Source organism: Etheostoma cragini, chromosome 24 (assembly GCF_013103735.1).
Source record: "Etheostoma cragini isolate CJK2018 chromosome 24, CSU_Ecrag_1.0, whole genome shotgun sequence".
NCBI lineage: Eukaryota > Metazoa > Chordata > Actinopteri > Perciformes > Percidae > Etheostoma > Etheostoma cragini.
Window position 1 is genome coordinate 1,474,691 of NC_048430.1, and position 25,524 is coordinate 1,500,214.

The following is a 25,524-nucleotide window of genomic DNA, read 5'->3' on the forward strand; positions in this document are numbered from 1 at the left end:
ATAGCTAAATTAAGTTCTAAAGTTCCTTTTTCAGTATTATTTATGTTATCTTGAAATAAATGAATAAGTGGCTACATCTTTTCTAGGTTTAAACAGATAATTAAAAAACCTAGCTAATATTGATTTGGCAACTTATTATAATTTTGGAGTTGATCTTTGCTGCAACTAGCTAGCTAGCTAATTAGCAATGTGTCCATCTGGGAGCAAATAGGGTTACATTAGCTAACACTAATTTAGCAGTATCTTTTTGTCATGTTTCAAGCAGTTTGAATCCAAAGCTTACATTCATTTTGTCAAGTTTTTCAATTGCTTGTGCGCTTTAACAGTGCCAGTAAACATACCTTGCTTTTAGGGTTAAAATGTACAAAGCCATACTTTATGTTACTCACCAGGGAAACCACCAGTTGTTACTTTAGGCCTACTTGAGAAAAATGTCCTTTGTCAATGTGAACTCAAACCATTCAACCAAATTAAACTGTCGATTTGGTTGCACATGCTCACACATGCTCTACTTGCCACATTGCAGGCAACTTGCCTTAATTGCCACCTATCCCATCATGCTTTGCACCCATTTATGCACACTTCTCACAGACTATCAATAAAGGTAAATGAGTTCAGCCTACAATAATATCATACTAAAAACAAGCAGGAATCCAAACTTACTCTGCGCCGGCCGGATCCTCTCCACTCAACAGGTTTGTGGCCAGCTCTGTAGTTCCCAGACTCTCAGAGGTGTTTTGGTTAGGAAGACAACCTGATGATGTGGAATGTCCTTTGATGGCAGCTGAAAACATGCTGTCGTAAATTCCCCTGGAAGTGTTGCAGGGGGAAGCCACGGACAAACACACACTCTTTAAACACACTATCGGTGCTGCCGTTGCTGGAAGTCTGCAGCAACCCCCAGTATAAGACTTGTAAATAGAAGGGAGGGTGCTGGTGGAGGGAGTTAGGGAGGCAGGGTGGGGCGGCAGGATAAGGAGAGTGAGGAGAAGTTCCACATTACATCACCAGCAGCTGTTGAAAGGCCTGCATTTATTAACTAACTGTTAGGGCTGGAGGAGTCCCACCACATGCGCCACAAACATTGACAAGACAAGACAATGATCACTTCAGCTGAAATGCATTTGATGCGAGACAAGCAGCCATGAGCAAGTAGGCCTTATAACAATTTGCACGTTGGATGCATGCATTATTTTTGGTAAATGCACAAAAAATAAAAATAATTCAGTGATTGAAATCTCGCAGGTTCTTTTGTAGGTTTTAATTTCTCTTTGTTTAAGCTGATGTGTTACCTCCCATCTGTTTACACTGGCTATGAGACTTGCTGACTAGACTAGAAGAGCTGTTTTTCTGACTCAGATAGCAGTAATGGTATCACTGTGAAGCGAGAGCTGCTGCTGATGCATTCCTCAAGTGTCTCGGCTTGGCAGAGTCCCCAGCCTCTTAGCTCAGCCTGTATTTCTCTACCTCCCCTTCTCTGTCTCTCTTTCCTTTCTTGCCTTCTCATTTAGATGGAGGCACATGACTCCTAGCTTTACTGCCAAGTAGACTTCTCTATGCCGGCCAGGAGCCACTAGGGCTCTGTTTTTGATTGGCTCCTCTGCAGGGCGCTCCTTAGCGCGCTTCATTCTTAGCTGCTGCTCATCCTCGTAGACCACAAGATGTTGAATCAACCGTATCCCAGATGTCATTCTTAGTTTATTTTTTCATTTTCATTTTCAGAGAAAACATGCTTTTACTTAAAATAAATGAATTTCATGTTATTAGCCTGCTGCCTGGGTGTCATGGCCTTCAGCTATGGCATCAGCCGCCCACTGTTTGTCATCCCTAACCTACTGTGAACAAATGCTATCTTCAACCCATCTCTGGTGCATTCCGTGTGGTCTCAATTGCAATAATTTCTCCTGTGATTCCATTCTGTTGTCGCATTCTTCCCCTCTAAGCTCACTGCATTGCAACATTGTTCGATCACAGAGACATAGGTAGACAGAGGGAGACAGAGGGAGACTGAGTGGGCTGACGACATTGCAAGACTTTGGGCTGTGAAGAGCTGAAAGATACAAGATGCATAAACCAAGTTGAAAAGACATTATTAGCAATTTCTGAGCTGTTTTGAAGCTCGGCGAACAGCCAGACCAAGCGTAGAACATAACCCCTTTCATCATTGGCATTCACTTAAACCTAAATGTCAGAAGCTAATCAGATAATAAGCAGCATTGTATTATGCTAATTGGAATCAAATGTTAGGAAGGAGAAGGGTAATAATATAAGGAAAATGACCATGTCATTTACAGTAAGCATTTAATAATGTCAGTGTTTGATTTCTTAATTAAAAGCCTGTGATGTAGGTATTATTTTAATCGAATAGAAAAATCCTGAATCAAAGGAATGCCAGATTAAATAAATATATAAATACATTTTTATTTGTTATGCAGAAACTTTCAATTGCCACAGTAAATAATGTAGCTACACGTTATTTGCATCTGTTAAGGAAAAGAAAATCCAACATCAAAGAAAGTTACAGCTTTGCTACCTGAAGCATCAGAACCTGTGTGTGTGTGTGTGTGTGTGTGTGTATGTGTGTATGTGTGTGTACGTATGTGTGAACACTTGTGTGCCCTTGTGTTTTTAAAAATGGTTTAAATCTCTGTCCTTCCTACATCACATCACATCTTCTAATCTTCCTCCTACACCCAGTCTGATATGCTGTTATCTTGGAAGAAAGGAAAGAAAAACACTTTACTCTCCTTAGCTCTTTTCTTTTATAGTGAAGGAGCCTAACTCATCATTTACATAAATCTGGTAAGTATTAAGGGTCTATTATTTGCACAAACTATTACCATTTGGCAGCTGTTGTTTTGGCCAAAACACTGCACACAAGTTGATGTGCACAGAAATGTTTTTGCCCTAAGATCGTAGCAAGGATGCAATGATCCTTGAACATACATCTTGACCTGCGGCAGATCCGGATCCATTCCAGGCATGAGGTACAACACCTTCATGTCACAGGTCAGAGCCCTGCAGGAGGACTGAGGAAACGATTGCCGTGGTGCACCGCAGAGAGGAAAGCCATATATATTCTGCAGCAGTTCAGAGAGGATGTAAGTAGACAGGTCAAAGCAGTTAGTATACCGTACATGCAACAAATTGAGGAAGTTCAGTCCTTTACATTGCAACCATGCCAACGGTCAGTAGAAGAAACATCACTCATTCAAGGACAAAAATCATATCCCTTTTTTTGTATTGCTTACATTGTGCACGTAAAAACGTAAACATGCTCTAATTTTGCAGCTTTGGACTATCTGAGGAAGATAGACTTGGATTGAAATTTCACAGGTGAACGGGTCAAATATGGCAGGAAAACAGATGCAGAAATAGATAAACACCCATTTCAGTAACAACCTATCTTCTTCAAGACGTGTTTGGCTTCTTTATCACTCAACCACAATCCCTCCCTTTAGGACTGCTAGCCGCAATTGCAGCTCAGACCAGAGCGGTCATAAAGCAGTCAACTCTGCGGGTTACTGCAATACTTACAACTCCTTCGGTGTACCTGTTTTATGGAAAACATTGTCTCCTATCAATGGGACATTTACACACACAACAACACGTGGAATTGAAACACCAGATGATCCCGGGGGTCTACATGTGCTACAATGCTGTCAAGACGGAAAGAACATAGATGGAAAGTCAAACCATTATATACTTTTGGGGTTATTAATAATGTGGTCCGGAGCTAATTTACATACACAAATGATGGAAAACATCATGCTGGAAACTGAATCTGATCAGACTTGTCAAATCATAATTTTTGCTTAGATCCATCCATGCACATGTGGCCGGTTTGAGTCTCCCTTGTGAATATTTGCTCCGGAGAACAGGAAGTGGTTTTGTGCATGGCCCACGCTACACTGACATGTTGGAATGCCACATCAATGTTATTTGCAGCTGCACCGGGAACCCAGCAATGTCCCATTTCACATTAGCAGCCCCAGAAAGCATCTTTATGTGCATGTTAGCGTGGACTCGAGAGAGACAAGTAAAGTGCATAGAGGAAAGATTTCATCTTCCACAAATCAGAGAGACAATTGTGGAGTTTGCGCTGATGTCAGCTACTTTGAAACCACACAAAATCAAGCTAAGAACCAAGATGTAATGCAGAATACAAAAAACACGGGAGACATCCAGCTTTGACTTTGTCAGCCCTTTGTCTAGTCAGAGATATTGCGGTGATAAATTGTGGTTACTCTCCTGATGCTGTTTTGTAGATTCCCGTTATGGCATGGTATTTTATATTTAATCAAATTGCTTTTCAGTTTTTTTTAAGCAGCAAACAAGGCTGGCATCCTGCCAAGTCTTTGCTGCACAAATTGACTTAATTTCATTGAATTATGGACAATGATTTCCTGACGTGGATAACTTTCCATTTGTCTCTGTTCAGTCCCCTGACTGTGTTGCAGAATCGATGGCTGTCCGGAGGAAGACAGGACCGACCGTACCTCATGGATGTCTCATGCAATTTTTTCTACTCTCCCTGAGGTAAAAGGATGAGAGAGTCAAACAAATAGGCCTTGTGTTTTTTTCTGTACCCCATGTTTGTATGCAGTGCCACGGCCGGGCTTTCTGCCAAGTTCTCCTCCTCTTCCCCCAGACTGCAAAGGCAAAAGACAAACCCCAGAGAACCACTGCCTTCACCCCGCCCCCCCTGCACCCTCCAGTTTCTTTTTTCTCTGGCAAACACAGAAGGACGCAGTGGGGCAGAGTCTGGGGATGCACGTCCCCCATGAACGTGCCCAGATTAGGCTGAGGCGATGATGAAGACAGCCGGGCAGAAGTGAAGGAACAAGGGGAGGATTTGAGGAGAGAGAACTAGGAGTGGTTGTTATTTCACGGACAAGACTCCGTGCCCTCTGCCACTGAGCCAACGGCAGCTGGGACGAGGAGTGGCATCCTTCGCTTTCTTTCTTTCAGTTTTCTCTCCATCTCTTATGTTTTCAATGAGAGCATTGTATGAGCTGGAGGAAGGATATGAGGTCCCATTTGGCTGTCATTAACATGTAAAAAGAGTGTGGCGGGGACAGCTGACGAGATCAGTGGCCTGTAATTAGCTGAGCATGCAGGAAAGACTCTCAACCCCTCTGTGTCACACACACACACACACACACATCAATGAATGTATCCACATATAAAGATATAAAATAGATTATAATGTATAAAGTGTAAACACCAAGCTGCCAAGACTTGTGTGCCTGTAGGTAATATGATGAGTTATTAGCTGACGTGCAAGGTTTCACACTGAAGCAAAACCTCTCTGGGTTCTATAAATCTAAAAGGCGTGAAGCACGTGGTCTGTCCCAGGGGTGGCCCACATATTTAAAAAGATAAATAAAATGAAAAGCCCTGGAGTACTCAGGGGAGACGTTTGGATGCACAACTGAGACATTCATCTCTGAGAGACACAGGTGTGATAAGCAGACTGTGAATAATAGCTCAGTCTTATCACACCTCCTAAATCATATCCATACTGAATGTGGAATGTGGAAAGGGTCTTAATAACATTTTTTTTTATTATTTATTTTTTAAACACAGGGCTGTAATGGAGATTAAATCCACATTTGTTATGTTTAGTAGTTAATTAATTCAGTACGTCCTTATTAGTAGAACATATTTGCAGGAAGATTTTTGTCTTTTTAAACTTTATGATGGCACGGAGCCAGATCATTTATCACTTTAAGGCATTTTTTAAAACGGCACCAAATGTTTTACTTTAGCCAACTGTAATAGTAAAAAATGATTTTTAAAGGCTCAATTTACTTAAATAATTTAAAAATTAAGTGAATGCAGGTCAGATATTCTCTCTCCTTTTAGCTTATTTTTGGTCTCCACCACAAACTCATGAGAGAAATATCTTGCGCTTTTGCTGCCTAATGCTCCACTATGTTAATTTAATTGCTAACTTTGTCATTTGGTTGCTGCAGGTAGAGTATAGTCGGACACGGATAAGATTTGTGAGTGTGAACAGCTGCAAAAAATTTTAAATAAATAACAGCTAAAAGACGCTAATAAACCGATGTAAATCTGTGTGTAACTGCAAAGTGGAGTGATATTTCTCCCGGGAGTGTTGTCACGGCCAGCGTCCACTTTCACATAGTCATTTCATCCATTGTAGATGTAAAAAATATGAATTCTAGCAGCTTTATTATATCTGCCTCCACCTCATCACAATGGAGTTGAAATGAACTTTTAAAGACAGAATTTTAGTTATTCCGCAAGACTTGTCGACAGATTTTGTTGGTGACTATATTTTCGGTAGAAACCACTACCTTTGTAATTTAACTAACACATAACTCTACATAAAACCACAAATTGATGTTTTCACATTTCTCTTTCCAAAAGAGATAAATGTGTTTATCAGGCAGCATCTGAAAGGTATATTTGTTTCACTTTGGAAAGAGCCAAACTCGCTCAATTCTCTCAAGTGAAGCTTTAAAGGTAATGAAGCACATAGGTGCATGTAAATCAGAAACTACACTGACCTCAATCATCCTCTTGTGCTATTATCCTTTAAAGGGCCTTTAACCGGAGGACAGTGTATAATGTGTGCATGGGGTCAGGGTCGGGGGTACAAACATACAAGTTACCGTGGTGATTAAGCTCCTCTTTCAAATTTGGGTCTCATCTGAAGGTGGGCCTTTTCTTTGAAACAGAAGATCTGGGCTGGTGTCAAACCATCACAAGGGTCTCAGCGCTCGCTCAAAAAAAACACAGATGACAGCTGCTGTTCCGAGATGAGAAGAGACATCCCGCTGCAGAGGACATCGACCTGTGGGACCCGGCTCTCCCACGGGAACCTGTGGAAACTCTCCCCTAAAACTGGTGCCTCTTCCATCACCCTCCCAGTGAACCCTTTGATGTTCTAGGATCTGGCCTGTCAGCCTGCAGGGGGACATGGCTTGGAAAGTTACCCACCAATGGACACATGGAGAAAGACAGACTTGATGTCCATAGCTGTGTTTGAAACCGTTCCCTCATTCACTCACTCACTATTGCCTGTATAGTGTTTATTAAAGTGTGAACTATATAGGGAATGACCTAATGAGATTTCGGACATTCTAAAAACATTGTTGCGTCAGTAGCCGGTTTATTGTGTGACGGAGGCCCGCCTAGTATCATACGAATATATGATACACTTAATTGTCCCCCGTGGGAAATTAATTTTGGGCACATTGATGCTGCTTATTACAAATAGTGAATTGTAATCTACAATCAGATTAAAAGTCACTAGTCAATAAATAGAAAACTGTCGCTCAATACGTAAATATATTTTCAATGTTTCGAAACAAAATCCAATTTTCCTTTTCCATTTACGTGGGCGCTTCTGCTTTTCTTTTCCTTATCCAGGAAAACCTGGCTGCATTGCAGTGTGGCACACGGGAATAACATGTAGGGTACATCATATATACATTCAAATTAGCTGTGCATGTGGGTATTCTATAGGGGAAATCGGTAAGATATTGAACACAACTACAAAATGGCAAACTTACGATGTAGTGCACTATTGCCGTGATAGGGAACGGTTTCAAACACAGCTCATATCTTTGTGTATTTTACTCTTAATTTGAAATTACTGTGACAAGCACAGAGAGACAGTGATAAGAGAGTCAGGCATAAAGAAAATTGGCATAGAGACAGTGATGGGAGACAGATAGAGGCAGGCAGCGGGAGACTATCAAAGGTTTCCCCAGTCTGACCTGTAACATGGTTGTGATGGAGGGACAAGAACGCTTTTTGTTCTTTAATCTGCTTTCTCATACCGAGTTACTGCTGCCCTCGTGGGAATTGGTTTCAGCCCGTCACAGCCTGACTGTGGGATCTAACACAACTCAATCACAGAGCTGTAAACACAGGAATGAATGTCAGCTTCTAGGGATAAGTTCAAGACACACTGTTAAGATACACCACCTTCTTCCATCACTACCTAAAATGACTGATTTTGGTTCTGTAGAAATAACAAATAAAAAGTTTCAGTTTCTTATAAATTTATTTCATTAAGAAACCTCTACAGGATGACAAAAAAAACAACTGTCCTTAGTTTCAATTTTAAGATAGTAAACTGTCATGTAGTAACAAGTAAATCAGGCAAACAGTGTTGCGTTTACGTAGCCCCCTACAAAATGAATCCATTTATTTTGGTAATTAAAGTGCCTTAAAACAATATTTTAAATAGCTGTCACTCCCAGCCAAATTAACACTAAAGAACATTATACAAAATAAGAGCTAAGTCCATATAGCTTTTTGAGCTAAGAAAAATACACACTCCTTTATGAAATGTCACCAATAAAAATAATGTCATGTAAAAGGGCCCTTTGTTGTATTGTGCGTTTCTATCTGATTAATCTCTTTCACCATCTAGTGGTAGTACATTGCCATTGAAGGAGCAGCAGTGGACTTGCTGGCTGGCCCATCACATAAGCTCTAGGTGGTTCTGCAGACAGGTGATGAACTCCTTCACCTCTTTGCCCTCAAAGCAGATCAGGTAGACTGCAGAAAACAATGGAAACCTGTAGAATAAAAAAATAAAACACATTCAGCCTCAGACTACGTTTACACGTGGGCGGCTATTTTAATAAACGGACATTTAAACCTCTCCTGTTTCAACAATATCAATTTACAGCAGTCAGTTATCAGAAAAGTGTTCGGTTACACGTGCCATGTGTATATGTCGTCAGGAGCATACCAAACCTGTAGGGGGCAGTGTAACGAGAAGCTCAACCCCACATTAGCCAATCACAATCCCCAAAAGAGCAACACAGCAACAAATCACTTCCTCTCCCTAACTTCCTTGGCTACCTAAACCTCCATTTTTTCAGTTTACGTGCAAACGAAGATTTCAAAGATCTTCACTCTGGCCGAAGATATTAGAAAGACACGTTTTCAGAGGCCAATCAAAACAACCACGTACGTCTAAACAAGGCCTTTGTTTGAGGACACCAACAGTGAACTGGTCACAGATCTAGGACAGACAGACGTGGCATGTGTCCTAATTAAATGGAACCACACACAAACACAGGTGTTTTCACTTGTGTCGGATTAGACCTTTGCTCAGGGTGAAGCTGGAAATTTCATGATGTCCCCATACTCTATATAAGAACAAAAGCTTTTACCTTATCAGATTCAGATTCTAAAACAGTGTCCTTAGTTTTATTATTGGGTTTCATGTGTAGTTTGACTAATTATAAAATGCTGTATAAGCAAAAAAAAGAGTTGAGATGTCAATTAAGCATCATCCCCATTCAGTCCTGGGAAGGAGTCTAATCACACACTGAAGTGAAACACCTGTGTTCAAGGACCAAGGCTGTTAGCTGTACTTCACCCACCATTGGACGAGTATGCATTCATGGGGCTTTGGAAGTGGTCCAGTTTGATTCACATGATTTATTTAGTCAGGTTTAACAGAAGTACAGTTCCCTGTCACTCAGCTCCCGCACTCTATGTGTTGATGTTCTCAAACTCTGTTCACTTCGGGAAACACACAAAAGTAATTCAACCCACACGCTGAAAATGGCAAGTTGTGAAGAAAATTTGGATCGTGAAACAAGGCAGGCCTGCTTGGTTCTTTCAGGCAATGATTGTAAAGATTTACAAAAAATATGTTTACGCCATTTACCGTCTAATGTGGACGTTTTTGGACCGATTGGAGGGATTGCTGTGGATGAAGTACACCCCGCTATACGCCGGTAAGAGCCAATGAGGTTTCTCCATGTATCCAGCTAACTTAAATAGCTCACGTTACTGCATTGTGTCAACAGTTAAATTGATAAAATATTGGATGTGGCGTTTTCTTTTGTGGGGTGCAAATGTTCCACCAAAAACAAGTTCCTTCTCGGGACTACGTCACTGCGTCCGCTGCCTGAGACGATTGTGATTTGTTTAAAGAAATGTAAACAACCCAGATCTTTTTTTTTTTCTTCTTTTTTTTTCTCCTATCCCGTATTGTATGTGTGGTGTAGCCAGCCAGGCCTTACTCCACAGCACTGTGGAGATGGGTCTGGCAATGTAAGTCTAATTTATATAACCACATTTGATAGCCGAAAGGCATCGGTGCCAGTTCCTATAGAAGTGGACTCACTTGTTGATCATGTTCTTCTTCTGTAGGAGCTTGTAGACCTCGGCTGAGGTCTGTGGGCCCTGCAGCTTCTGCCCGTTGAGCATTTCTGCTTCCAACTCAATAATAGACTTGACAAAAAATACATACAGAAAGAGTTTCCACATTGACGTTTTCCATATATCTTCATTTCATTATTATATTGTCACTATTGTTAAAGGAGTATGCCAAGTTTTGGGCCACAAAGCATGCCTCAGAGCCCTAACTTGCCTCTTTGGCATGTGGCCTGTTTATTAAAAAGCAGACAACTAAAACTATTTACCATAACACTTTATTCCATGGCTCCTACATTTATATATTCAAATTAGCTGTTGTAACTGTTTATCGTGCAACTATTTGAAGTATTCTAAAATTGGGACAATATTGTTGCTAACTGATGAGTAATTAAAATAGTTAAAAAGTAGAGTTATGATGATAATGTTTCTGGTGTTATGGGACTCACCTTTGACGTTTTGACAAAGGCCTCGGCAACTTTGCGGTTTCGTCCGCCGTAGCAGGTGGTGATGAGGTCGGCCACGCCGCAGCTTTCCAGGAAAGTGGAGGAGCTCACCTGGCCTTTGCAGAACAACTTGGCGAAGGCGATCATTTCCATCAGACCCAGCCTGATCACGGCCGCCTTGGTGTTGTCGCCAAAACCGAGGCCGTCGCAGAATCCAGCACCTACAGCCACGATATTCTGGCATGGAACATTTTGCTTTTTGATTAACATATTGAAAGATTTGACATTTGGAAGCTCTTGTGAGCAGTAACTACTTAATCTTCACAATATGTGGCTGTCTTCACCTTCAGAGCTCCACACAGCTCCACTGTGTCACACTCCCGTACGACAGTGATGCGAAAGTTAGGAGTCTGAAGCAGCTCTTTGAAGATGAGGCCATTTGCTTCATTTTTTGCCCCTGTATTGAAAGTTTAGGAAACAAGTCATTTTTGTTAAAACGGAAGCAATGCCATGTTTTTGACGTTGTCAGACCACCACACAGCATCCTCCTCTCATTCTTAAGTCGTCCTCTGCATGCAAGCAACCGCAGTTAATATCATGCGGCTGAATAAAAAGTTTCTAACCGATGGTGGTTTCACAGAACTTCTCATCTGCCACCTCGCTGGCGATGTTGGCCCCCATTAGGACGCTGACCTCAATCTCCAGCTTCTCACGGATGATGTCCGAGATAAACTTTAGTCCATCTGGTCCCTCGTCGATACCCTGGATGACAATAACCAATCAAGAGACAGCTTCTGTGCTATACTCAATGCCATAACCTCTGGCCTTGAGCTAAAATATATGTATATTTATTTTTTTGTTTCAGTGTAGCGATTATGTATTGCTCAACAACAATGACCCGTGATGTCTTGGCCACAGCAATATTTAGCTAAGTCAGCAGACTATATTTCTGTTTCCCCTTTTTTTCTGTTTTGTTTTGAGACATGACAAACAACGGACAGTAACAGGATCTTACTTTGATGAGCGATATCCCGATGGTTCCCTCCAGGATGTGAGGTTTTATCTGATCACACAGTTTGGTGATGAACTGGTGTGGGATAACAAAGACGAGGATCGTTGCTCCTTTGACAGCTTCTGTGATGTCCGGAACAGCGACCTAGTGAGGCAAAGTTGGTCTGTAAACAGCGCGTGATCAGAGTATCGCTGATTTCCCACTTTTCTTGTTGTTGTGTGGTTAAATGTATTCTTAGCAAAATAAACCACTTGACATAAACCATCCTGGGTCCCACATGACAGCAAAAACAGAGCACATACAGGTCCCTAACATCCATAATAATAAAAAACTAAATGTACACAACTTATATTAGTCAATTTCAAAAAAGGTAAAATACAAAAGGTTAGAGCTGGCCCCTTCCTTTTTATTCCCAAGTCTTAATTGAGATTTACCGGGGCAAAACAAATATCTCAATATGGAGGGGACAAACACACTACTAAACAACAAAAATACAAGATGTTTAATGAATAAATTGTAGAAACCGATAATTGTGATGAAACACTTTGCACTTGATAGCTGTGTAGTTAAGGTGGGCAGTGTTGCAGTAAGAGTACAAGAAGACTTAAGGGAGTGTCCAATTACATAGCAAAGGTAGATGAACCTGATAACAGCCCAGATTCATTATGAGTGTAATTAATTACTGTACAATCAAAGCGTGTTTTAAGATTGCTGTAACTTGCATCACCTGTTGATAAGCGGGGCTGTGTATCACGACTCTCCTAAACTGGAGCACTTACCACATTCCTGGGCAGCTTGTGACCTGGTAGATATTTGACATTTTGGTGCTCGGTATTAATAATCTCTGTGAGCTTCTTCCCGTCGATCATTTCTTCATAAACCCACATGTTCACCATTGGGTCGAAGCGGTTGGATGCTTTGACATTGTGCCCGATTATTTTGGCAATCGAAGAGCCCCTGGGGAGAGGAAACGACAAGAGCACACGTTTGGTGTAAAACTAGAGAGAAATCAAAGGGCACCCAAAAACAGTGCAGAGCCATGGTAATCCGAACCATGGAGCCACACAGCATATTTACTTCATAACCAGGTGTTTGATTTGCGGGAATAGTGTGAATCAAATTAACCTCCCAACAGATTACAGGGATACACATGAGCCCATAGCATGTTCATGTCGCAGCTTGTAGCCTAAACCTTCAGGTATGGGCTGCGAGGATAGAGGAGGTGCGGCTATAGGGCCACAATGGCGGAATACTTTTCCTATTTTTTTTTCCTATCTTTTTTTTACAAATAGCGTGAAGGCATTGTAGTCATAGATCGGCTATCGGCGGTCCAGCTTTGCCTAAATCCGCGTTGCAGGTTATAGGCCGAAACTAAAATAACGGAAGGCTGTTGTTTCTGTGAGATGCATTCAAAAGACTTGTGAAAGTTACCAGTTTCCAGACCCCACGATGCAGACTTTCTTTGCTGGCATTTTGAAAGTGGTAAATCCTACTGTTCGTGTCAGGTGAAGACACTACTCTTCTTTTATTCCTTCTATTTTAACTTCCTTATACGCCCTACACATTTCTCCCACCGATCCGACCCTCCCCTCTCTAGCCACTCCTTCAAAAGTGGAAATAACATCAAAAAGATGCAGTGCCAATTATACCATCTTAACACGTGTAACCTAACACAATTTCGCACTGGTTGTGTTTATAAAGCTGCATTAATGCAGAGAGTACAGCGAAGAAAGGAAAACCTGACGTATGGTGTGTAACCACTGGTCCTTTATTAATTGCCCGTATTGACTGGAAATTCTTCCCGACGTCAAGCCAGACAGCACATTTAATGACACTTCCGGTTAAGACGTTACTCATAACTATGGTTATACTGAAGAATGCAGTGACATTAAATATCCGCGCAATAGTTTACTAGTTCAAATAACAAATACACATAAGATAATTAATACAAATGTCAAAAGTGTAAGCAAAATCTACTTGGTTTCATTGGCCAATACTGTTGTTAATGTTGCTACCAAACTTTAATTTTTTTAAACACTATGCTCATTTTCGGAAATACAATTGATATTCCCAAAGTTACAAGGATATTTAACTTATTTTCATACCTGTGAAAGGTACATAATATAATGTTTTTATTAAATACCAGTAACTTTGGTCATAAACATTTGCCCAATTTCCGGTTTCGTTCTATTTCAATATTTTCCTCAAACATTTTTCAATTTACGTGCATATATTATTTTTTCGGAATAAGGGAAATACGATTTTGTGGTTATTTTTTAATGACTAGCCTACTTATGATTTTTGTTTAATTTTAAATAGCATTGTAAATGGTCACAGGAAGCCTGCGCTTGAGTGCGCGTGAGTTAGTCATGTGACTCGTTTCCTGTCAAAGCAGTAAATAGAGCAAGCGAGCTAGCACCACAGGCTATATTTGGCCACTGTCTGTATTAGCGGAATAGACATGTTTTATCATTCTCTATTTCATTTAGGCAGTTAGTCCAGCGTCTGTTGGCTGTGTGGTGCGTTTCGGTGTGCTGCCTTTCATTAAGCGATGAACCGACAGCTTGACTTTGTGTTGTAAGGGAGGCACGTCCACCTAATAAAATCTGTGGTGACTTAGCTTTGCTAGCTAGCTTCACAGGTTAGTTTAACGCTAGCGGGCTGAGTTAGCATCTTAAGGTGGCTTCGTTGCTAGTGACTATGCAAGGGGAAACTACGGCTATACGAATCACGGAAAACGAAGGCAAGCTGGATGTATTGCCCCAGAACAAGACCCCAAACTTGGGGAGAGCAAGTGCCAAAGGCTGGCAGTATAGGTGGGTGGCTGATTATCCTGTTGGTTTACTGATTTAGCGAAGTCAATGAGCATTTTTTGATATATTCTGTTTTTAAATGAATTGGCATTAGTGTTTGGACTGTCCAATTATTGAACAGATTTAGGCTTGTCAATCTGCTGTCTGATCAGGCAGGGAGCAATGCAATCATTTTGCCCTTTGAGCAAATCGGTCACTAGGCAATGCTGTGTGATTTATTTGTGCATTCACCTTTTGTGTGTTTATGGGTGTGTACTCAGACCAAGTGTTCTTTGTCTCCTTTTGCCTGATAACCTATCATACCAGTGACCACATGGAGAATATTGATGGCTACTTGATGAAATACACCAACCTTGTAACCGGGTGGCAATACAGGTAAGTTTAATACATTGTCAAACTAAAATGCACCAATGTCCCAATCAAGTGACACCGTGCATTTTAGTTTAGTGCATTTTAAAAATTCACCAGACACTTTTAGCCAAGTTCCTTATTGTTATCCAGTCCAAGTGATTCTATGGTTTGTATGTGAGACTGACATTGTCACGTTGGCTGTTGTTTTCAGGTTCTTTGTATTAAACAATGAGGCAGGCTTGCTGGAGTACTTTGTCAATGAGCAGTTGCGGCCCCAGAAGCCCCGCGGTATGCTCCCCTTGGCAGGGGCCGTGATCTCCCCCAGCGACGAGGACTCTCATACCTTCACTGTCAACGCCATCAGCGGGGAGCAGTACAAGCTCCGGGGTGGGTCCCTTAAGACACACACTGAAGTTTTGACATTTACGTTTATTAAATATAAATTGTTAATATATTGTTTAACACTGTCATATCTCCACAGTAAATCTAATTAGGTTCTTCTGGTCATCTCTTGGCCCACAGTGCATTAGCTTGTTGTTTCAGCCCTTTACTTTTAGTTTGTTTTCATGCTCTTCTCTGAGCTTTCACTGCCAGGAGCCGAGCTGTTCTCCTTTTTATTGTTGCTCCATTTTTACCTCCAGTCCTAATGTCTTCACCATCCATCAGGTTCATACAATATTGATCTGGAGGTTTTCCATTATCTGCTGCCGGCGAAGTAGAAGCACACGGGAATCGATGCTGAGTAAGATCATCATAGGCTAAACGTAACATGCTTTTGCTTTTGTGTGCATCTGTCTCAGCCACCGATGCCAAAGAGAGACAGCACTGGGTGAGCCGACTGCAGATCTGCACACAGCACCACACAGAGGCCATGGGGAAGGTAAGATGGCATACTTGCCGTGTATACGATCACATATTGTTAGAGACTGCACGCAAATATGCATTCTTTTACATATTAAATTATGTACTGCATTTGGACAAAATGTTATTTTGGCGACCATTGTTTAATATATCTTAAAGGTCTGCTGCACGTGTGAAAACTAGTATTGATCTGCTATGCTTCCATTAAAATAGAATGCCATTCAGTCTGTTTTTGTTTTATTTAAGAGTTTTTTGGGGCATTTTCAGCCTTTATTTTTGACAGGACACCTGAAGATATGAAAGGGGGGAGAGAGGGGGGATGACATGTAGCAAAGGGCCTCAGGCAGGAGTCAAACCTGGGCTCGCTGCGTCTTTATATGGACAGCCGCTCTACCAACTGAGCTATCTGGCCGTCCCATACATTCTGTTTTAATGGTCTTGGGATACAAAAGAGCAAAAAAAAAAGGCTCAGGCTCTCTTTTTCAGAATGGGCAGAGAGATATATAAAGTTGTCAATTGTATGTGGAAATTACAAGATGAGTATTTTTACACTGCACAGAGTAATCCCCCACCCAAATCCCGAAGCTACTCTATGGCGTCTCAAGGCAGCGGCAGCTCACCCATGTCCCTGCGCCGGCCCAGCCAAAACCCTGCCGCCTTACTTGGCTGGTCACAGGTCAACAAGGGCTCGTCCCTCTACTCCAGCAAGAGGTCCCTGCTGCCAGACCACCTGATGGACGCCAGAGAGGTACAACAAGCCAGAGACGTACGGCATGTGTTGTTGACAGGAACATAGTTTGCTCAGAATCTACTCTTGCAGTAACACTTAACAAATCACTGACATTTCACAACAAGCGTGTAACTAGGGCCGTATGGGCTCATCAACTTAAATGGTTTGGAATATTTTTATGTAAATTTTTTGTTTTTTAAAATGATAGTGAAGAATGTCTTAGTGGTCTTCATATTTAAAAGAGATTTTAAGAAAAGACCTTTTGAACACAATAGTTATTAAAATAAATTGTTATAACAGTTTAAAATTAAAATGAGGACATTTTTCCAAGTTTTTAGTCAGCTGTTTGGCTGAAATGTTGATTGCAAGTAAAATCAACATGCTTATAGATTAAAGTTGCATGCATCTGTCATACAACTTAGCCTCAGCCGGGAACAGTTTCTAAATCCTTCCATGGTGGATGACTAAAATCCCACCTCTGTAAGTGTATATACACACAAACGGAACATTACATGTTTACTGTATATTTGATAGATTATTTTCCTACAAGACATGCAGTGATAAATGTAAAATATTTAATTTACAGGACTGCTGTGGATTTAGATGTGTTGTGAACTCTCATCTTCACTTTGACCCATTTATGTGATGCGGATTGTCCATAAGAGGGTGTTCTTGTCCTTCCCTTTACACCAGTTGACTACAGCAGAACAGCTCAGCACACTTTGGATCAATCATGCATTTTGTTCTTTATGGATTTTAGTTTTTCTCAGCTCCCTTAAAGCAATACATTTGTCCTGTTTGCTAATAAGGCAAACAACATGGCAGTTAGTTAAAGAGATTTGATCTTGACTTTTGGCGCTGAGCTTGGATAAAGAGCCCAGTCTTGGCTTACAATTTGATAAGTGCAGATTAAAAAGCTTTAAAATTGTTTTGTATGTTGCCCTATTTGTTCAAGTAGCTATTAGAGTTCAAAATGTGTTCTTTAGTAAAATGAAGACTATTGGCAATTTGTTTTTAATCCCTTATTTTGCTGTTCTTGTCTGAAAAAAATGGATGATATGTTTAGATTAAAAAACCCAAAAGAACAAGGCTATGTTAAAAGATCTCAATTTAAACATGATCAAACCCTGACGGCACAGAAAAAGTTCATTACATGTGTATATTCTTTGCCCCAAATAACAACAATCCTCATGATGACCCCCCCCCCCCAGATGATGACCCAGGCCCAGGGCCAACACAGAGACCTGATCCAGAGCATCGAGGGCCTGCCTGCAGCCCCTGGCCTCTGCCCTCTAGACCAGGACCTGCTAATGCTTAAGGCCACTTCCATGGCCACCATGAACTGCCTCAACGAGTGCCTGCACATCCTGCACCTGCAACAGGTGGCCAGGCAGAGAGGCTCCCTGGGAGGTCAGTGGAGGGGAGGGGGGTAGTTGTCTATATTGTGTCTGAATATTGTCATTGTTTGCTTGTATACTTTCCACGTTTTTCCAATATTGCTTTCAAGGAGAAAAAGTAAATGTATGATTAGGAATTTTGTTTTAGAAGTGAGTGTTTCTACCGTCAGCACATGTCTCTTTGTCTTCTAAAAGAAAAAGCTGCCTCTGTGCTGTAAGGGACGCAGAGTGTTTAACTGAGGCTAGATGCTGTCCAAAATCATAGTCTTGGACATCCAGGCCTAATCTTTGTGTTGGCTGGACAGTGGAATTATTTTGCATTATTAATAGGGAACCTCACCTATTCTTGCCACCTGTCTCGACGGTAATGAGATCCTCAGATGGTTAAAATTTCCATCGGAAAATGTTGTGAACCGAATTAAGCTTTAAGTTGGCTTTGTATTAAAAAAAACTACATACCAGTTTTAGAGACCACCCCAACTGTCTAACTCGCTGATATCTCGGACATCTGGGTAAACGACCAGCTGATGCCCCACTTTTTCACAGCAGATCTCATTACCCAATCTATATTTCATTAGGCTGGAGTCATCGCAGCAGCCAGTCTAAGTTGTCCAACAGGGTGAATTTGAATGAGGTCTGCCTGGCTCTAAACATACATTAAAGAAAATGCCCACGCCATACCGGGAGGGTTTAGCCAATCAGAGGATGGGGACGTTTCCTATCGGCAGTGACAAAGTATCCTGATACCTGGCTTGTCTGAGGGATTGGGTTACACTCTTTTGGTGTAGAGCAGCCGTCTAAGGATAGCCATCTGTCCATGCAGGAGCCAGGCAGTTGTAGGAGTGAGTCGTAGGCTGAGTGTAGAGCTACGCCTGTGTGTGTTTGTGTGTGCAGCTGTGAGTGTCAGGGGGACTTGGGGGGGTAGGTGGGATAGTACCATGAGTACCTCTGACTCTGCTGCTGTGCACTCCCCGTCCACCGCAGGACCCACCATCGAGTGGCTGGAGCCCAAGCTGCCCGACGTTCTGAAGAACGGCAGCAGCTCGCTGGGCAGCTTCCCGACAGGGGAGAGCGCGCTGGAGGGGAGCAATCTGGAGCTAGGCAGCCCCGAGTCCTGCAGCTTTTCTGGGGTAAGACCAGGGAATGTAACCCACTCTCCCTCAGAAAGCAGCTAAGATCCACTACAGAAAAAGTTGGTAGGGCTGCACGCTTAATTGCAGTTTTATCGGAATTGCAATATGGAATAGTGCAATATCCAAATCGCAGGGGGTGATCATGATGATGATATTATTACTATTATTAAAGGTAAAATATGGGTCAAACAATTCTGAATAAAGTACTGTCGCAGAGACGTCCCGGCCTACAAATCGTGTCAAACACCTTTGTTTGCTTGCAAAAATATAAACTATAATCATCATTTTAATTTTTTATATTTAATGAAAAGGGGTATAATGATAAAAAAAGAAGATATCCCATCGGTATCGTGACTCAGTTTCACAATATCAGTCAAAATAATCTCAATTACCACACCCCCTTCTCTCTCTCTCTCTCTCTCTCTCTCTCTCTCTCTCTCTCTCTCTCTCAGGAACAAGAAGACATCGATGCAGAAGATGAGGCGGAGGACTCGTTCACGGACAAGGAGGAGGACCTGGGTGCTGTGGAGGAGGAGCGCAGCATCATCCTACACCTGCTGTCCCAGCTGAAGCTGGGCATGGACCTCACGCGGGTAGGTCGAGTTCTGTGTGCCACCACATGGCAAACCATATTGGTGTAATGTACTTTGCAATTGCAATCACCGGCAAACATTAGCAGTGACCCTGAATAAATTAATCTGGTCTTAGATCAGCTTGTTTTTAGGTTTGTTTTTCAGTATTTTCATTTGTAATTAGCTGAAGTAAGCACTTGCTTTGTATTTACTACTCCTGGAGACGCACACTTAAACACAAGGAGTCAAGTCCTCTATAGACATTCTATCTTCCTGTGTCAGATAGTTCTAGTATTTGGATAGCCTCCTCTTGGGTTTCTGATTTATCAAAGTTATCGGGTGGATCCATTTGCTTACCTCAGATTTAGGAGACACTTTCGAAATTTGAAAACACTTGTGACCCTGTTCTGGTTTGGAATCTGCGGTGTTATGTTGCGGTTTCAACAGTCGCACACAGAGACCTTTGGCAACACTGACTGAGTGTGTCGTGACGTCTCGTTCTGAGGCTCGGCTACTAACGTTACCCTTGCAGCTACTAGCAACATGCAACATATACATGCTGCCTCCTGTTTACCCCGGCATGCGCAAGCCAAGTATAGGAGAATGAGATCTGCGGTTCGGGCGTGTTAGTTTAACGGAGATTTGTTTTTCTACTGTGCTAAAAAACACCTGTGCACGGAGAGTGGGCCTTGGGCTCAAAACTCTGCTTGAAAACCAAAACGTGGCAATGTAAATGTAGCCTAAAACATGCATACATTTGTAACCATATTTACTTGGATTCTTTCCTAGGTGGTCCTCCCCACTTTCATCCTGGAGAAGCGCTCTCTGCTGGAGATGTACGCTGATTTCATGTCCCACCCGGACCTCTTTGTGGCCATCACCGACGGCAGCAGCCCCGAGGACCGAATGGTCCGCTTTGTGGAGTACTACCTCACCTCCTTCCACGAGGGCCGCAAGGGGGCCATTGCCAAGAAGCCCTACAACCCCATAATCGGCGAGACCTTCCATTGCTCCTGGAAGGTACCCAAGACACCAGAGGCCCCCAAGGAGCCGTCGCAGGGAAACCCAGACCCGCCCGCCGCCCAGGAGCCCTACCAAGTGCGCTTTGTGGCGGAGCAGGTGTCTCACCACCCGCCTGTTTCTGGCTTCTATGCTGAATGTCAGGAGAGGCAAATCTGTGTGAACACGCATGTGTGGACCAAGAGCAAGTTCATGGGAATGTCCATTGGCGTATCCATGATAGGGGAAGGTAAGCCAGCATGGGTTTTGGTTCTGTTGACATTTGATACGTCAGAAACAAAGTGGCAAGGAATCCTTCACTCCTCTGAGGCTATTCAATTTGAATTGTGTGCATCCTAGAGGTCTAGCAAACAAGTTAAGGGAATTTATGACAAACTCCTGTCACAAAGATTTTAAATCATTCATTGTTGCGCCTGTGTAGCTCTCCTGGTAGAGCGTGAGCCCCATGTAAAAAGGCTCAGTCCCTTTTGCTGCGTGTCATTCTCCCGTGCTCCTTTTTCACTTTGTAAGCTGTTTTTAAATAAACCCCTGGACATTTAAAATGAAAATAAAATATATCATAAAACATAAAAACAAGTTGAATACAGAAACCAAGGCCTAAAATTCCCCCAGAAAAATCCTACATTGTTTACATCCATGCGTACTTGCTTTAGGTCTTCAGTCTCTGCCTTTTGGTGGGGCATTGCTACACTTTTTTTGTGCGTTACATCGTCAGCTGAAATATCGTTAATGGTGATGGTAAAGTAATGACATTAATCTCATTACTTCAATAAGGGCAGAAATTCTAACGGACAGTCTGGTTTAAAAAAAACAAATTAAAGTTGTATCTTGTTTCTGTCTTCATCTTTTTCCCCTTACCAGGTTGTCTATATCTGCTGGAGCACGATGAAGAGTACACTTTCACTCTGCCCTGTGCGTATGCCCGCTCCATCCTCACTGTTCCCTGGGTGGAACTAGGCGGTAAAATCAACATCAACTGCGCTAAATCGGGCTACTCGGCTGTTCTCACTTTCCAGACTAAACCATTTTACGGTGGCAAATTGCACAAGTGAGTCCCTCCCCTTGCTGTGTCCTGCATTCTGCAGTAACTGCTGCATCTGAAACATTGACAAGACATACTGCAAATATTTTCAAATCACAACACGGTTTTTGTACTTTTCTCTCAAACTCTTTAAATAGCAAGTAAACCGTAGGAAATGGTGCCCTTGTAGTCATTTACATTGTCCTGTGTTAATCTAGGATAACGGGAGAGGTGAAGCACAACGCCACCAACGCGGTGGTGTGTCGTGTGCAGGGCGAGTGGAACGGCGTTCTGGAGTTCAGCTACACCAGCGGAGAGACGAGGGTGGTCGACGTCACCAAGCTTCCAGTCACCAAGAAAAGCGTTCGTCCGATTGAGAAGCAGGGACCAACTGAATCCAGGTCAGGATAGCGGCGGTAGGGCTCATATGAGGAAACGTCACCATACCTATATTAGTTGAGATTAATGAACATTGTACTTGGTTCTGCATTTCTTCTGCCTTCAATATTCTGCAAAACACAACAAATTGCTTGTTGAATTTACAACTAATAAAGATAGCATTTCTATTTAATATATACAGATTTATTGAGCATTGAATTACATATAAAGGGCAACACTGGAAAAAAGTGCTTCTAAAAGTCACATTTTAAAAAGCAGTTTTCTAGTGATATTTTCTTAGAAATAACAGAGGTGACAAAGTGTGTGTGATCCCTAAATAGCAAGTTGTCATTACACTATATCCTAAAGTATTGGACAGACCGTAATATGAGATAAAATAGTTTAGGAAGTCCAGCCCCTAAGTTTGTGCTCTGTTATTACAAGAAGCGAATCAGTTGCACGTCTCCACAACATCTTACTCACTTTTTTACTGTTGCTGTCACAGGCGCCTTTGGCAGCATGTGACAGAGTCCTTACGGCAGAAGGACATCGAAAAAGCCACGGAGCACAAGAGGTTTCTGGAGGAGAGGCAGAGGACAGAGGAGAGGCACCGGGCTGAGAGTGAAACCGCTTGGAGGACCAGATACTTTGACAGAGAGGTGAGCAAGAATGAACTGGGGTGCTCCTTGATATATTTTACCATCATGATGGTTTGATGGCACAGTAGTCAACATTTATTATTGGAACGCTGAAGATTCCCAACTAACTATACACACAGGCAGAATTATACATACGCGTTCTTTGTGTCATTTTTATAGACACACGTGTACACCTGGTTCTATTTTGTAAATTTTAATCATTGTGGAACCGAGTGCACATGGCTCATTTGCACTTGGATGTAGACATATTGTCTCAATACCCGTGCACGCTGTGCCCCTCAGACCTGTAAATGAACAATACAGCAAACGTTTCCAAAGTGCTTCACAATTCAGGATCAAATTAAACACTCATTAACAGGGAGAGGATGGGTCAAATGTAAACAGGAAGCGACATTTTAAATTTTTACATTTTTAATTAAGTCCTGAGGCTTTGACATTAACAGAACACTGTGTAACCTGAAAAAAAAATACCGGATGCTGCAGCACAATACACTAAGGTCGCGTTCAGACTGACTGTGTCGGCCATCTGACATTCATTCTTTTTTTGCCTGCTATTGACATCACTTTAGTTTTTAACTCTCTAATTTACTGCCCAATTTGCCAAATATGGGAAATCTTTCTCCTTTTTTTTTTAAATCAGTCCCAGACCTAAACAAATGATGGGATGAATGACTTTATTTGGATTAAACAGTCATTCTAACTCTCTTCAGAAAATGAATAGTAAGCCTTCAGTCATAAATAATGTTTTGACACAAGTCTTCTTCATCTTCTCCTCTAGGGTGAAGGCTGGGTCTATCACAAACCACTTTGGAAAAACTCTGCATTCAAAACCTAGTTTCTTCAGGCTGTACCTATGATGTTGGTATTGTAGATTCAGGAGTGTGTGTGTGTGTGAGAGAGAGGGAGTGAGTGAGAGTGTCTGTGTGAGCACACACGTGGTTATGAAATGATAGCGTGACCTGCACTGACGTACAGATAAATTGCAACGTTTGGAAGAAGGACTTGGACAGCATCTCAAATCTCGCTCATGATTTTCACAAAGCCTCGACGTACAAGCTTTTGTACTACTGATCAGTTTTTTTTATAATCCAATGTCAAACACTCTTGTACAGGTAATGGTACTCTATTTACACAGCCTTAAGATAGTCTGATGAATGTTGGGGGACCTGCTAATTAACCTGCATATGGTTCTGTTTTTCCAAGCTGTTATCACACTAAGGTCAAGTGACTTTTGAGCAGTTTCATCCTAAAATAAGATATCCAACATACCTAAATAATTGGAACACTGCCTGTAAATGTGAAAATGTTGTCAATTGGATTTAGTGTCCTGGAATGTAAAGTTGCCGTAAATGATGTTAAGCGCCTGAAAGCGTTCCTTCATATAAAAGTGTTTCTCTATACCATTAAAAATTCATAAATAAGCAACAATCAAAGTAAAATAAACATTTCTAGGTACTACTTTGCTAATCTGCTTTGTCAAGACTGTTGAACTGACTGGAATTATAACAACCCACTGACTTCAATGTCGCTCCATCCTGATTCACACTTACCTTGTTCTAAATAACTCACCCACTTCAAACCTGTGAGGAGAGCTCAAAGAAAAGAGGGATAAGTGCAATCCTAAAAGTAACTTTGACAGATTTTTGTAGGAATAATCCCTCAGTAAGACGTTGATTACGAAAATTGTTTTTTTAGGGCCTTTTGAACCCAAAATGAGTTCGACATCATCAAAATTGAAGCCACTATTATCTGTTTTTGAGTACATTCACATGCACACAATTCTCCCTGTTTCCAGTCTTTATGCTAAGCTACACTACCTGTCTACATGCTGTAGCTTCATATGGATGCAAACTAACTCTCAGCAATAAAGTGAATAAGTGCAATACCAAAATGTCAAAGCAATTTAGTAATGAGTTATCTTAAAGTTTGTGGACTTGCTGAAGGCGCCTCTGAAACTACACACTTTCAGTGCGTGGCACAGGGTCTCTGTCTCCAAATGGAGAGCACCCTGATGACCTCAGTGTGACATCATCAGGGTTATTGTTACAGACTAAGCAAAGCTCCTCCAGAGCCACAGGGGACATTACTGGTATTAGATACTCCCTGTGACGCGTGAACTCACCTGTGTGTAAAATTGGGGGAATGACCCTTTTAAACTACAGTAGGTAACATAAAAAAAATACTTTTTGCTCAAACTGACAGTAGTAAAAATCCCCAAATCCTGTTCCTCTGCCTCCTGGTGCTCTTATTGGCACAAGAAAAACAACCAATGAGAGCAGAGTAGTTTCTAACACAGCGTTGGTTGTTTAACCTTCAGAAACATCCCCAAATATTCTGTCTGTGCTGTTAGTATATTCCGAGCGTTTTGGCAAATATGACGGTTATATTTTATAAAAGTTACCTACTGAACTTCAAACCACGTACCGCTTACCGTGATTATGGCTAAGTGTGTTCACACTGCAATGTCATATCAGGTAAATTGTGTGCATTTAGGTACACTTAAACCGTTTCTCTCTAAAGTCTTGTCCAGTTATTTGATATTTTGAAGACACTGCTGGGATGGCATGGCATGGCATAGACTAGGTGACAAAGAGCCCATTTTCTAAATGATTTGAGTCAGATGTGAATGCATCTAAAGATTACTTCCCCCCCCATGTGTTCTCCTTTTTTCTTTTCTTTTTCTAATTCATAGTCCTGTGATTTTGCAGATGGAAAATATTTAACATGCATGATGGCAAAGTGTCCCTGTTCACATTGATTGCAGTATGGATGTAAGTAAACTACTCCTGTGTCTGCATTACTTAACTTGATACATGTCTGTTGTAAAAGCTTTTAACCAAATTTGCTTATTTTGTAATGCAAATAGTTTTTCTTTGAATGCATATTTATCCCCGATCTTTTGCGCTTTAATTGCTCTAATTTTTATAGCCACTTTTTGTATAGAGACAGGTGTTTTTGTTGTCTTATTTCCTT

At 41.6% G+C, this 25,524-nt stretch overlaps 3 protein-coding genes and 1 long non-coding RNA gene across 6 annotated transcripts in view; 2 read left to right on the forward strand and 2 right to left on the reverse strand.

Annotated features, from left to right (window-relative positions):
• LOC117939235 (nck-associated protein 5-like) overlaps positions 1-940 on the reverse strand; it is a 121,844-nt gene extending 120,904 nt beyond the window's left edge. The window contains exon 1 of one of the 3 annotated variants that reach the window (XM_034864375.1): positions 664-920. In XM_034864375.1, the coding sequence (XP_034720266.1) occupies positions 664-794 (131 nt within the window). In that variant the 5' untranslated portion in view covers positions 795-920. Of the gene's footprint in view, positions 1-389; positions 523-663 lie in introns of those variants that run through there. The other 2 variants (XM_034864377.1, XM_034864383.1) reach the window with 2 other exon arrangements.
• A 926-nt stretch (positions 941-1,866) lies between these two features.
• On the forward strand, positions 1,867-8,650 carry LOC117939324. The gene is made up of 4 exons (XR_004655556.1): positions 1,867-1,879; positions 7,250-7,255; positions 7,475-7,476; positions 8,598-8,650. It is a non-coding gene; the product is annotated as an uncharacterized LOC117939324 (long non-coding RNA).
• LOC117939294 (glycerol-3-phosphate dehydrogenase 1-like protein) lies at positions 8,033-13,295 on the reverse strand. The gene is made up of 8 exons (XM_034864523.1): positions 13,048-13,295; positions 12,396-12,573; positions 11,620-11,760; positions 11,228-11,366; positions 10,949-11,061; positions 10,608-10,841; positions 10,130-10,236; positions 8,033-8,561 (listed from the first exon to the last, which is right to left on the reverse strand). Exons 1-8 carry the CDS (start codon positions 13,086-13,088, stop codon positions 8,465-8,467), a joined length of 1,050 nt encoding a protein of 349 aa, XP_034720414.1. The 5' UTR covers positions 13,089-13,295; the 3' UTR covers positions 8,033-8,464.
• A 687-nt stretch (positions 13,296-13,982) lies between these two features.
• LOC117939260 (oxysterol-binding protein-related protein 11-like) lies at positions 13,983-23,954 on the forward strand. Its single transcript, XM_034864456.1, has 13 exons — positions 13,983-14,432; positions 14,736-14,804; positions 14,992-15,167; positions 15,581-15,660; positions 16,201-16,389; positions 17,583-17,781; positions 18,753-18,898; positions 19,354-19,494; positions 20,263-20,722; positions 21,355-21,541; positions 21,733-21,915; positions 22,398-22,551; positions 23,330-23,954. The coding sequence occupies exons 1-13, from the start codon at positions 14,317-14,319 to the stop codon at positions 23,384-23,386; spliced, it is 2,157 nt and encodes a 718-aa protein (XP_034720347.1). The 5' UTR covers positions 13,983-14,316; the 3' UTR covers positions 23,387-23,954.
• The last annotated feature ends 1,570 nt before the right edge of the window (positions 23,955-25,524 follow it).